Source organism: Phoca vitulina, unplaced genomic scaffold (assembly GCF_004348235.1).
Source record: "Phoca vitulina isolate PV1807 unplaced genomic scaffold, GSC_HSeal_1.0 scaffold73, whole genome shotgun sequence".
Taxonomy (NCBI): Eukaryota; Metazoa; Chordata; class Mammalia; order Carnivora; family Phocidae; genus Phoca; species Phoca vitulina.
In genome coordinates, this window is record NW_022589776.1 from 6,417,152 (window position 1) to 6,429,721 (window position 12,570).

Sequence of the window (12,570 nt, forward strand, 5' to 3'; positions counted from 1 at the left end):
TGAGAGGGGGGAGGGTCAGAGGGAGAAGCAGACTCCCTGCTGAGCAGGGAGCCCAATGTGGGACTTGATCCCGGGACTCTAGGATCATGACCTGAGCGGAAGGCGGTCGCTTAACCAACTGAGCCACCCACACGCCCCTAAAAATGTGTAATTCTTTTTCCTGGTCTGTGTTATCTCATTTTCAGTAAATAATAGTAAAAAAAAAAAAAACAAAAAAAAAAACAAACATGTTTTTGAAGAGTAGATTAAGAATACATTTCCTTTAACAATTTAATTAAAATCATTTTCTTAACACTAGGGGGCACTCTTGACCTATGGATTCATATCTAAATCAATCACTATGCATAGACTGGAATGAAATGAAATTATTTGAAAACATGTCATTGCTGAGTGTTGACTTCAGAGGGAATTTGGATTATCAAGCTCATTTTATATAGCAATGTAAATATAGGTTGATCCTTAATAGTGTCATAAGGATAATGAAGCTTATAAAATGAAATGCTGTAGATTAGAGGAAATTAAAGTATTTCAGTGCTCTGTTCACTTTTGCATTGATTTTCTAAATGGGTTCTAAATGGTTTTAAAAACCCATTATTTCTAATATCTTTCTCGTTAAAAAAAGAGTATATCACCATGTTTTGCTCTTAGCAGGTACTTAGAGTATATCTGAAGAAATGAAGATTAATTTAAGATGTGACTAAAGGTTGCTATCATTAGTAATAATTTTTAAGCATTTGAAAACCAGCAACATGTTTTGCTACATTCAGGAAACATTTTTGGCATTTTCATTCACTGTATTTGCAATTAGGATTTTCGAGACACCCACCAACATGTATTTTGCCAGATGTGTACTAAGGTTTTTGTCATCTTTAATTCAAAGACTCAATGGAATTTAAGCTTTGTGTGGATTAATTAAGTAGACAAAATCTGCATCATTGTAATTGCACCCTTACCATGTGTCAGCACTGTTTTATGGGCTTTGTATGTATTCATTTCTCCTCACCACAATTCTGTGAGGTAAGTACTTACTCTTACCTTTAAAATAGGTAAGGACACTGAGCCCAGAAAAGTTAACTGTTTGCTGGTTTCAAACTTAGGCAGTCTTGTTCTAGAGTCTGCTTCTAAATCAATGTCTGTATTGCTTCTCCAGAGAGAGGAAACTTAGCATCAAGAGAATTACTATTGCTATTTCAGACTCAGTTTTTAAAGCCGGTATAACTTACCATTTCTCTTATGCACAAGGCTTATTGAAATTAAAAGTTGGAAAGGGGCCCTGAGTCCCTTTGCTGCTGTCATTTTACAGAGAGGAAGAAATTCCATCCTAGAAGGGTGAAGTTACAACATAGCGCATACAACAAGTTATTTGTGGAGCGGGATGGAAAACATAAGTAAATATTCTTACTTACAGTATAGTGGAAAGAAATGTGTTGTTGTGGAAATAATATTTGACTAGAATTTCGGATGGCTTCAGTTTTATTCTTGGCTCTTCATTTACCGGCAGAGGCTCTGTTTCCTTGTGTTATGTGAGTATAAAAAATGTCCTCCTCAATTTAGTCTTATTGGCAGTTGTGAAGATCAGTGACATAATGATTGAAGATATTCAATAAACTTTAACCCTGTACAAATGAACATACTATGGTCTCTGTATGACATATTCCATAATATTTTATTTTCAATTATTTGTGGTATCTTTGTAAACCAGTTTATCAGCAATGGTAAACTTACTCAGTATTGTTGCTTTATAGATCTCTACAAGATTTCTTGAGTTATGCCATGTATTACTTTGCCACATGTTGTTTTACACTATTTACTTAAAACTAAAAAAATGTTTTTGAATTTTTCTTACAATAAGTGAAAAATTATACTTAACGCTTTACTGATGAACATAGCACTAACATGTTTTGAGCAGTAACATGTTTTGAGCCCATTTGGTGTTTCTGACTATTTGAAAAGAGCGTACAAGATCGTCCTCCAGCTGGATTTAGTCACTTAGCTGAAATAAAAAATACAGTTCAGTAGTTTTTTATTTCTTGGCATGGTGATAGGCATGGAATTGTTTTTTAAACTTTCCATAAGACATAGATTTAAAATTTTCTGTGTATTTTTTACAGGACTAATAATGTATTTGTGGCCTTGGACGTGAAGCCGTCAGTCTTCTGTTGCTGTTAACAGCGTCAAGGACTGATGTTGTGGGAAGCATGGACCTAATGAACGGGCAGGCAAGCAGTGTTAATATTGCTGCTCCTGCTTCCGAGGTAAGGTTAGCTGTAGAGTCTCTTAATCTGACATTCTAATTTTTCAAACATTATGGTTGGTCACAAATTTAAATCAGAACTTGAGAAGAAGAGCTACAAATCTTTTAGTTTAAAAAAAGCTTTTAATTGTGCCATTCACATGTTTATTCTACATCTTAGAAACAATCCTTATCCACTTAAGATACTTGACAAATAATGATTACTTAAGAGTTTTTCTTGAGTTTAGTTTTAAAGGGTACATAGAATGTCTTTCTAGGGTATTTTTATATTGCATGAACCTTGAGGACAGTAGTAGAAGTGAGAATAAAAGAATCTTTTATTTAGAATCACATAATTTTGACACCATCTAGATCCCTTGATTCCAGGCCTGTTGAAAGAGTCAAAAATCATTACGCTGAAATGTTGGAAGGGATGTGGCTTAGAGTGTAAAGATGGAGGTGAAGACCAAGCTAGGTGCCCATCTCTCCAAGTTGTGTGCTGTGCTCTTATTTGTGCTTCATGTTTTTTCTTTTTTGCTTTGTCTTTAAATCCAGGGTACTTGCCTGCTTTCCTTAATAACTTTACATCTAGCTCCTATATTTCTCCTTTATTTTTCTCTTACTATAGAGGATGAGAGTAATGTCTATGACCTTTTACCTCCTTGGCCTCAAAGTTCGTTAATAACTTCAACTCCAGCCAGTTACTTAGGCCTTGCTATCAATAAAAATAGTCTAAGTCTGTGGTTTTGATGATTCTTCTTATGCTGATGATTTCTGTATTTCTATCTCTAGCTTCCCTCATACATTTTTATTAAGCATTTCTGATGGACCAGACATTTTATGTATAATATGAACAAAATCAAGTTACTCATTATTATTCTGCTGTGCAACCTGTAAAGAAAATAGCACAACCCCTTTGACTTCTGTTAGTAGCATCACCATTTCCCATCGCTGTCTATCTCAGCACTGTTTCCCTCGCCATCTGAGCTTAATCTCTAGATTTCCCCTTTGTGCACCATAGTCATTTTTCTAATCTCAGCAGGGAGAGTGCACTAGCAGAACAGAAGTTACAGTCTTCTGTAATGTCATCATGGAAGCGACAGCCCATTCTCTTTGCCATGTTCTGTTGGTTAGAAACAGGTCACAATCCTGCCCACACCCAAGTGGAGGGAATCACACAGGTTGTGAGTGCCAGGAGAGGGCGACCGTCGGTCGGTAGACGTCTGAGAGCCTGTCCAGCAAACCTCATCGCTAGGATCCGGTCCTTTTCTCCTTATTTCTACCAGCACCATCAGAGTTTGGTCATTATTTCTTGTTTACATTATTGCAGCAGGCCTTTAGTTTGATCTTGTACTTCTATTCTCTGCTGGCTTTGGTCCGTTTGACTGTAATTCAATTTTAATATTCTTAAAATACAGCTCTTAAGCTTTATTGTATCCCCAAATTGTCCTGGTTCTCCATTGCCTACTAATGAAATACCAATGGCCCTAAACCTTTTATTCAAGACTTTCTCGTCAAAGTGACTTTACATTTTCTTTTTAATAGATTTAACTCCCACTAATTATTGACTTGAAATTGCATTCTAATGAAAGAGTACTGTATCTTGCTGATGTTTGTATAAACCGTTGTTTTCTCCTACTTCTGTTACAGTTTTGTCTGTATCAGTTTTTCCACATGGCATTTCTCTTCCCACTCCAGTGTACCCCTCCCTCTCTACACAAAAAAAGACATTTTTGGCTGTCTTTCAAACCTATTTCAAATGCTATACTTTCAGCAGAGTCTTTTCCTGATCCCCTAAACAGATAGCTTTTGTATTTTGAAACTATCATTTAAAAAAAACCCCACTTTTAGAATAATTTTTTCCATAAATTTATACATCGCTTATTTTTCTCCTTGAGACAACGATTATATTACATGTTTATATATATGTTTATATTATGTTTATGTTTACTTGGTATTTTTATAACCATATTTTTTGGATATGTTAAATGTATGTGTGTGTGTGCGTGTATGTATATATGTGTGTGTGTGTGTGTGTGTGTGTGTGTGTGTGTGTATGATATTTATAACTATATATCCTGAGACATTTGGTCTAGTATTACAGGAAACAGTGTATAATTACTTGTTAAATAAAATAGATCATTTTACTTGTGTAAAAAAATCTGTTGACTCTCCTAAGAAAGTGAATGAACTAACATCAGGCCTCAGAGTAGTGTAATTTAGTATTTGGTAAGTGGAAAAAGGCTATCTTTTAAATTGTTCTACACTGTGGCAAGAAAGTAAAATTAAAAATACATATTTTTCACCTTCTCTTAAAATACGGATCTATTAACATATCAAAATGCAAATGTCCCATAAATCTGATAAGCTTACAAATTGGACAAAATACTTGATCTGGGTGATTGACTTCCCTGTCTTAGTACCTTAATATTTAACCTGTACTAGAAGCTCCTGAGATCAGAAGAGCTGCAGTGAATTTTTTTTTTCAGATATTTAGAAGTGTCAGTGGGTTTTAGTCTCGAATAAAGAATTACTACTATTCCCTTAGTGGACATTATGCTTAAGTACTGTGTAGCTTATCAGTACCAACTTATTTATTGGTATTGGGGAAGCGGATAGAAGCATCTTGCTCATAATTCCTTAAGCCTCTCCTAATGACTTGTAAGAAGGAAAAAAGGAAAGTGATTACTTGTTTTGATAAGTAATAAAATTACCATTATGATTTGCTAATTTGCCTTGAATGAGTTAAAAACTTGGAGAAAGTTATATTTAAAATTAATATCTTTACTTGATAGAATGTATTTAGTTATTTGGTCAGTAACTGATGTCTGTTTGAATGTTTAACATCATGAATAAATTTCTAAATTAGTCTTGGGATATAAAATAATATCGTTGACATAAGCTAGTCATAATTACAGAGAATAACACATGAAATAAAATACTATGTATAAAATCTGATTACGGGACTTTGGTTTCTGCTCAGATATATAAAGAGGTTGGAATTCATCACTCCTGCCTTCATAACATGAAAAAAACTGAAAAACTGAAAATCAGTAACTCTTCTTAGCTCTATCAGAAAATTGATGTCACAGAGCAAACTGACAGTGATGACCCAAAAACTGGAGAGAGAGACAAGTAAAGAATTAGTTTACCACGAGCAGAAATCACTGAAGCCAGAAATGGGTAGCAAAACTTAAGCTATAGTTGAGAAATTGCTGGAGACTATGTGTGGACTCTTGGGAGCCCACTCTTAGGTTCCCCCAACCCCCACTTTTGTGTTTTACCTCTAGAAGCTCTACCAGGTTCTCACAGTGAAGATCAGAGAAAAATCTCTTCCTGCTTCTAGCAGGGGGAGGGGAAAATAACCATTCTGAAATGTGCCCAGTGCAGTCTGTTCTCCCCCTGACCTCAAGGGAGACTACTTTACCAGAGCCTAACCTACTTGGTGGACAAGAAGTACCCAACTCCAGCTTCCTTCAGCCTTTCTTTCTCACTTTCTAAGGTATTGGCAGTGCGGTACTGAGAAGTATTTGAGGTCACAGCCCAAGGGCACAGGCCACTAAAAGACCTGACTGTAGGACTTTCTCCCTGCATACTTTACCACCACATCAACAGGGCCTCTGTATAATAATGAAGGGGTATAGCTGAAAGAACAGCAAGGCACAGATTCTAAGAAGGAGTTTCTAAAGAAACCCAAAGAAGGACACTAGAGGAAATTGAAGACTCAAGACACCTCAAGTACAACAAACAGTAAACACAGCATGACTCTTATTTATTTAGAAGCATATCCTTACACTAAAGGCCTATTTACCTCAGTTCCTATTACCCAATACATTATGTCTGGTTTTCAGCAAATTACAAGGCCTGCTAAAAGGTAAGAAAAATACATAGTCTGGAGAGACAAAGCAGGTAATAGACAAAGCCAGAGTCAGATATGGCAAAGATTTTGGAATAATCAGACTCGTGATTAATAATGCTAAGGGCTATAATGGAAAGAATGGACAACTTGTAAGAACAGATGGGTGATGTAAGCAGGAATATTGAAATGCCAAGAATCAAAAGAAAATACTAGAAATCAAAAACATTGTGACAAAAATGAATGATCGGCTCACCAGTAGACTGGTGGGCAATAGTCAGCCGACAAAAGAATTCATGAGCTTGAAGATATGTCAATAGAAACATCCCAAACTGAAATGCAGAGAGAAAATAGAATGAAAAAAAAAAAAAAATGGAATAGCATATCCAAGGACTGGGACAATGATAGAAAGTGTAGCATACATGTAATGGAACTACCAGAAGGAGAAGAGAAAGGGGCAGAAGAAATATTTGAAATATAATAATGAAATTTCCCAAATTAATGACAGATCCTTTCCTTTGAAATGATTTTGATATTTAGCTGCAAAAGTGAAAGAAAACATAAAAATGAGGCATAATGACAAGTGCTCAAAACTGATACATCACAGCTGGTAGGCTGACATATACATTATACATTGGTAACTGAAACTTGGGTTAATTTTTTGTGCCATTAACCTTAATCTCCTGCCTCTATTTAATAGAGCATGATCTAAGTGTTCTTACAGTGATGATGCTCTGATTTTAGCCAACTGAGGCAGAATACATTTTTATCTTATGGTGCAGATACAGAAATAGAACAGAAATAAGATTTTCAGAGCCAAAAGCCACCTTTTGTTCTACATGCAGTAACAGCAAATTCGAACTTGAAATAGCGACCTTAAAGCAAAAAACCCTGAAGTTTGTAATATAATAGGAAGAATAGTATCAGTTGTACTATCACAGATGGACATCACTTAACAAATATTGGATTATTTAATGAAGTTCTGAATATTTTCTTACGGTTTAAGTTATGAAAACCGTTTGTCTTTTTCTTTAAAAACATTAGTTTATAAATTATAAATAACAGTATTCTTCTCCCTAACTTCCCTTTACCTCATTTGAGAATCATCAAACTTGTTAAAATCTTTAATTTCTATAAGAAATGGTAGAATGTCAGGATGAGGAAACTGAGACAAGAAAATGACTCAAGAACCTAGAAGCTAGGTTAGATTTTCACTTGCCTGACCCTTTATCTAGTGCTTCTTCAGCTAAGCAGCATCTTGTCCCCTATTTTTCTGCAGTGTTTGTTGACCCACTGTTTTCACTTTCCTCAATGTTTAATGCCAGTTGAGTTTCTAGGGCATCAACTGTGAGACAGTATTAAAATGGCTGCATTTTCGGGCGCCTGGGTGGCTCAGTTGGTTAAGCGACTGCCTTCGGCTCAGGTCATGATCCTGGAGTCCCTGGATCGAGTCCCGCATCGGGCTCCCTGCTCGGCGGGGAGCCTGCTTCTCCCTCTGACCCTCCCCCCTCTCATGTGCTCTCTCTCTCTCATTCTCTCTGTCTCAAATAAATAAATAAAATTTTTTTTAAAAAATAAAAATAAAAAAATAAAATGGCTGCATTTTCTATTTAACAGAAAAGTAGCAGTTCCGAATCATTAAGTGACAAAGGTTCTGAACTGAAGAAAAGCTTTGATGCTGTGGTCTTTGATGTTCTTAAGGTTACACCAGAAGAATATGCGGTAAGCTTCCCACCTCCCCTTTCTCCAGTTTCTGCACATAACTTACACGTTGGTGCTGTTGAGCCAAGGCGCAGCAGGAGGAGGTGGTTAAAAACAACTGGGTGTGGGAATTGATGGAGAGAGTAGCAGCACAGCAGTGACGCAAGCAGAGGGGTGAAATGGGGAGGGGAGGAAGAACTGGGGAGCGGTATAGAGCAGCTTCCTTCCTTACACCTTCAATTTGGCGAATAAGAAGTAGGTACTTACCACGTGAAAGGAATGTAACATCGTGTGTCAGCTCTACTCAAAACAAACAAAAAACACCACATTAGGGGGAAAAAAGTATGAGTACTTACCTTTATGGTAATTGCTTTTACCTCCTACCTATATCATCTCTCCAAGCCAACCAACTGTGCTTTATTAACCTATGTAAGAAATATTTTTACATTTTTGTAAATTAAAAAACAGAAAAAAGAAATTTGAGGGCATTATTGCTATATCATGAAAGATACCTAGAAAAACTTTTCTTTCTTAACTGACATAAATGTTCATTTAAGTTCTCTTTCTCCTTTAACGTGTTAACAGCATATTTGATTTCCTGTTGTTGAACCACTCTTGCATTCCCGAAATAAACGGTTCAGCTATAACATATTATTCTTTGGTATATTATTGGGTCTTGTTTTACAGCTATAGCCTTGAGTGAGACTGGGGTAGGTCCACAGCTATGTGCAGTCCCTACAAGACCAGTGCCCTCAACCCTGAGCTGTGGGGCCAATCCATGTGCAGTCCTTAGATATGAGTTACCACTAGTATAAGTGTCACTCTAAATGGGGAAGAAAACTTTTATATTAACATCAGATTTTATATTACTGTTTGGGGAAATAATCACCATAATACTGCTCCATGAACCAGTAGATCTAATTTTTGGTTTTGATTTTGATTTAATGTATGACTGTGTCCAAATTTTTAAAATAATTTTTGTTTTATTTTCTAACTTTACCTCATTTATCTCATAAAAAGGTACGAATCGGCATGAGATAATTTGAAATAATCATATTTAATAATGGTATAAGGGCAAATTTTCATTTTCTGTAATCCATTGTAAAATTGTTACTTTTTCTAGTAAAAATTTGAGTATTCAGTATATTTTAGTATGGAATATAATTTTAATTTGGAGTATATGTCATGTCATAGAATTCCCAAGGAGAAATTCTCATTTTTTACCTTTTATTTCAGGGTCAGATAACACTAATGGATGTTCCAGTATTTAAAGCCATTCAACCAGATGTGAGTAGTTTTAAGAACTTTCCTTTTAAATATACAGAGCGGTCATTAACAGTATGCCAAATTAAGTTTTAGAAATGTAAAATTCATATTAATGTTTAAATGTTTAAAGCTTTTGATGTGACTGTCCTCAGAAACTCATGTGGCAGTCATAGATAAAAATCACTGAGTCATAGGTAGGACTGTTTCAGTCATTTTGGTTGATTAGGCTTCATCACTCTTCTGAGGGGTGAACAGACTTAGGTTGAATGATTTACTCAAGGCTTTGAAGCTTTTTCGAAGGACACTGGGAATAAGAAACTGGGTTTCACAACTCCAGCAGTTTGTTCCCTTGTATCTTTATTTATGACTTTATAATATGACAGTGTGTTAACATTTTGGAGAGAAGAGGGAGGATCATGGAAGGCATTTTTTACTTATTATGCATCTACCTACTGGAAGCCATTTATTATGCTGTGTGTGTGTGAACCCAAGTGTGGTAGTGTCTATTTTACTGATGAGAAAACAGAATGACAGTTGTCTTTGCTGCACAGCTAAGTATGGGAATTGGGTTTCAGACTCTAAAAACTAATACTTTTTCCACTCTTATCAAGTAAGAATATAAGTATGATTTTGTACCCCAAAACTAAGTAAGTGATGGGGCGCCTGGATGGCCCAGTTGGTTAAGCATCCAACTCTTGGTTTCAGCTCAGGTCATGATCTCAGGGTCATGAGATCGAGCCCCACCTTGGGCTCCGCTTTCAGCGCAGAGTCTGCTTCAGATTCTCTCCCTCCCTCTCCCTCTTCCTCTGCCCCTCTGCCCAGTTGCACACATGAGTGCATGCACTCTCTAAAATAAAATCTTTAAAAAGAAATATTTCTATTGATAATACCAATATTCAGTGCCATAAGATAGATAATTTTTTTAGTTCTTTTGGGAACAAAATAATAGTATATTTGTTGTATGTACAAGTATGCAGTGGCCCTGAACACTGTAATTATTGTAAGGAGTTAGAGAAAACATCTGTGTCTTAGGTGATAAAGACAGTATTAGTCTTGTGACTTTCAAGTAATTTACTTAATGTCTTTTTTTTTTTTTTTCTAAGTTACTTAATGTCTTAATATCTCAAGTTTGTCACCTACAAAATGAAGGGGTGGGCCTAAATGATCTCTTGAGTCCCTTCATTTCCACAATTCTGTCTTTTCCTAACATTTACTCCGTACCATGAGGATTCTCTTGGTAGAACCATTAGATTAGGGATAGGAGAAATAATGTATTCTACACATAAAGCAGAAAAAGAAAATGGCATCGGGCTCCCTCTCCCTCTGCCCCTCCCCCCTGCTTGTCACACGCATATGCGTGTGCGCTCTCTCTCTCTCTCTCAAATAAATAAAATCTTTAAAAAAATGACAAAAACTGAAATTTTAATTTCCTCACATCCCTGAACAAAACAAAATTCTTTACAAAAATTATACTTTCTTTGCCCTGAAATTCAGCCATCTTATCCTTTGATATATTTTTTTCCTTTTGAATAAATGACAATGACCATATTGCTATTTCCTATGAGATTAGTGCTGTCCAATGGAAATACACTTAATGTAACTTTGCATTTCCTAGTAGCCACATTATGAAGTAAAAATGAAGCAGATGAAATTAATTTTAAAATCTTATTTAACCTACAACATCTGAAATATTACCACTTCAACTTTTAATCAGTATAAAATTATTGAAGTAGTCTATATTCTTTTTTTCTCTACTAAGACTTTGAAATTCAGTGTGTATCGTACAGTTATGACACATCTTTATTTGAAGTAGCCACATTATAAGTGCTCAATAGCCATGTGTGACTAGGAGCTCTGGACATTGAAGTTCTAGATAATGACATAGAATTCAAATCAATGTGGGAATTTTTTATTTTCCTGGGACATCTAACACTACTTTGTGAAATTTGGAAGCAAACCTTAAAATTCCTATGGCCCCACTCCCTTATCTAACTTAATACCAATCTCATTGATTTTTTTAAATATCCTAAGTATCTTATCTATCCCTTCTCTCTCTACTCCCAACACACCAATCCAAAATACCATTTTATCTCAACTGCGTGCCCTCTTACTGATCTACCTGTATCCACCGACCCTTCTAAACTTCTCTCTGTCCAACACCCATGGTAATGTTTTCAAACATCTAAATCTGCTCATATGATCCCTCTTCTTAAAACACTTCAGTGGCTTTCTGTTGCTCAGAGGATAAAGACAAACTATCCTAATGTGATCTACAGATCTCCTCATAGTTTCTCGTCTAGCTACACTGGACTTGTAGTCCCTGTCACCGCTGAGCCTGTGCACATTGTAATTAACTCCTATTCATCCTTCAGTTCTCAGATCAAGTTTGCTTTCTCAGGCAAGCTTTTCTTGTCTTCCTGCAGGTTCTCCTAGCATTCTCTGCTTCTTCACTGGACTTGTCAGTTGCAAGTTTACATTGATGTTTTGTGATTCAGCAAGTATTTGCGGAGTGTTTATTGAATGCCAGACACTGGTTTAGTTACTGGAGGTACAGCAGTGAACAGACTCAAATTCCTGCCCTGGTGGATCTTATATTTGAGTGAGATGAGCTAGGTAGTGTGTCATGAAAACCATAAAGCAGCCAGAAGAGAACAGAGAGTGAGGGCAGCGGGAGTTTCGATTGCAGATGGGTTGGCTTCAGGAAGCCTTCCCTGGGAAGGGGCCATCTGAGTGAAGACCTGAAGGAAGTGAGAGAACAAATCATGGGTATTTGGGGGAAGAGTGTTCCAGGCAGAGAACAGCTAGGGCAAAGGCCAGTGAGCTATAGTGAGGGAGGGAGGGAGGTAGAGTGAGGGCTAGATGTCATCTAGAGCCTTGCAGATCATGAGTCTGAAAAAGATGGTAGGTTCTTGGAGGGTTTCAAGGAGAGGAGTGGCAGTTTCTGACAGATTTTAAGTAGCTTTTTAAGTCACTTCTGACTGCTAACCTGGGGGTGGGGGTGGTACCAAGGACTGAACTAAGTGTGAGATACAGCGTGGCTTGGGTCAGGATGGGAGTGGAAGAGATGGTGAGTAGTTGTTAGACACTGCGTGCAACAGGAGTCTAGGATGATGCCAGAGATTTGGCCTGACCCCAGAAGCATGTAGTTGATACTCTCTGAGATGGAAAATTATTATTATTGTGTTCACAACTCCTGGGGCTGCCATTCGTTTAGAATATTATGTGCAATGCTGCCTTGTGGAGAAAGACCAGAGCAATAGATGTGGAGGAAAGAGCAGGAGTTTGGCTCTTTGGACATGTTTGGGTTTACATGTTCCTTAGAATGCCGAATTAGGTAATTCGTAACTGTATTATTTGTCCAGGCTTCAAATGTAGTTTGAGAGAGGTCACTCTAGAGGTATTTCACAAGTGTGGGTGAGGTTACCAAGAAAGTGAATATAGACAGGAGAAGGGTCCTAGTTAGTGTTTAGGTGGAACTAGCAAAAGAGATGAAAAAGCAACAGCGAGTGATTTA

At 36.7% G+C, this 12,570-nt stretch overlaps 1 protein-coding gene across 2 annotated transcripts in view; it reads left to right on the plus strand.

Annotated features, from left to right (window-relative positions):
* The window catches only part of RALGPS2 (Ral GEF with PH domain and SH3 binding motif 2), a 152,832-nt gene that overhangs the window by 36,900 nt on the left and 103,362 nt on the right, over nucleotides 1–12,570 (plus strand). For both annotated transcript variants that reach the window (XM_032393481.1, XM_032393482.1), the window contains exons 2-4: nucleotides 2,112–2,255; nucleotides 7,707–7,811; nucleotides 9,027–9,077. In XM_032393481.1, the coding sequence (XP_032249372.1) occupies nucleotides 2,199–2,255; nucleotides 7,707–7,811; nucleotides 9,027–9,077 (213 nt within the window). In that variant the 5' untranslated portion in view covers nucleotides 2,112–2,198. The remainder of the gene's footprint in view (nucleotides 1–2,111; nucleotides 2,256–7,706; nucleotides 7,812–9,026; nucleotides 9,078–12,570) is intronic.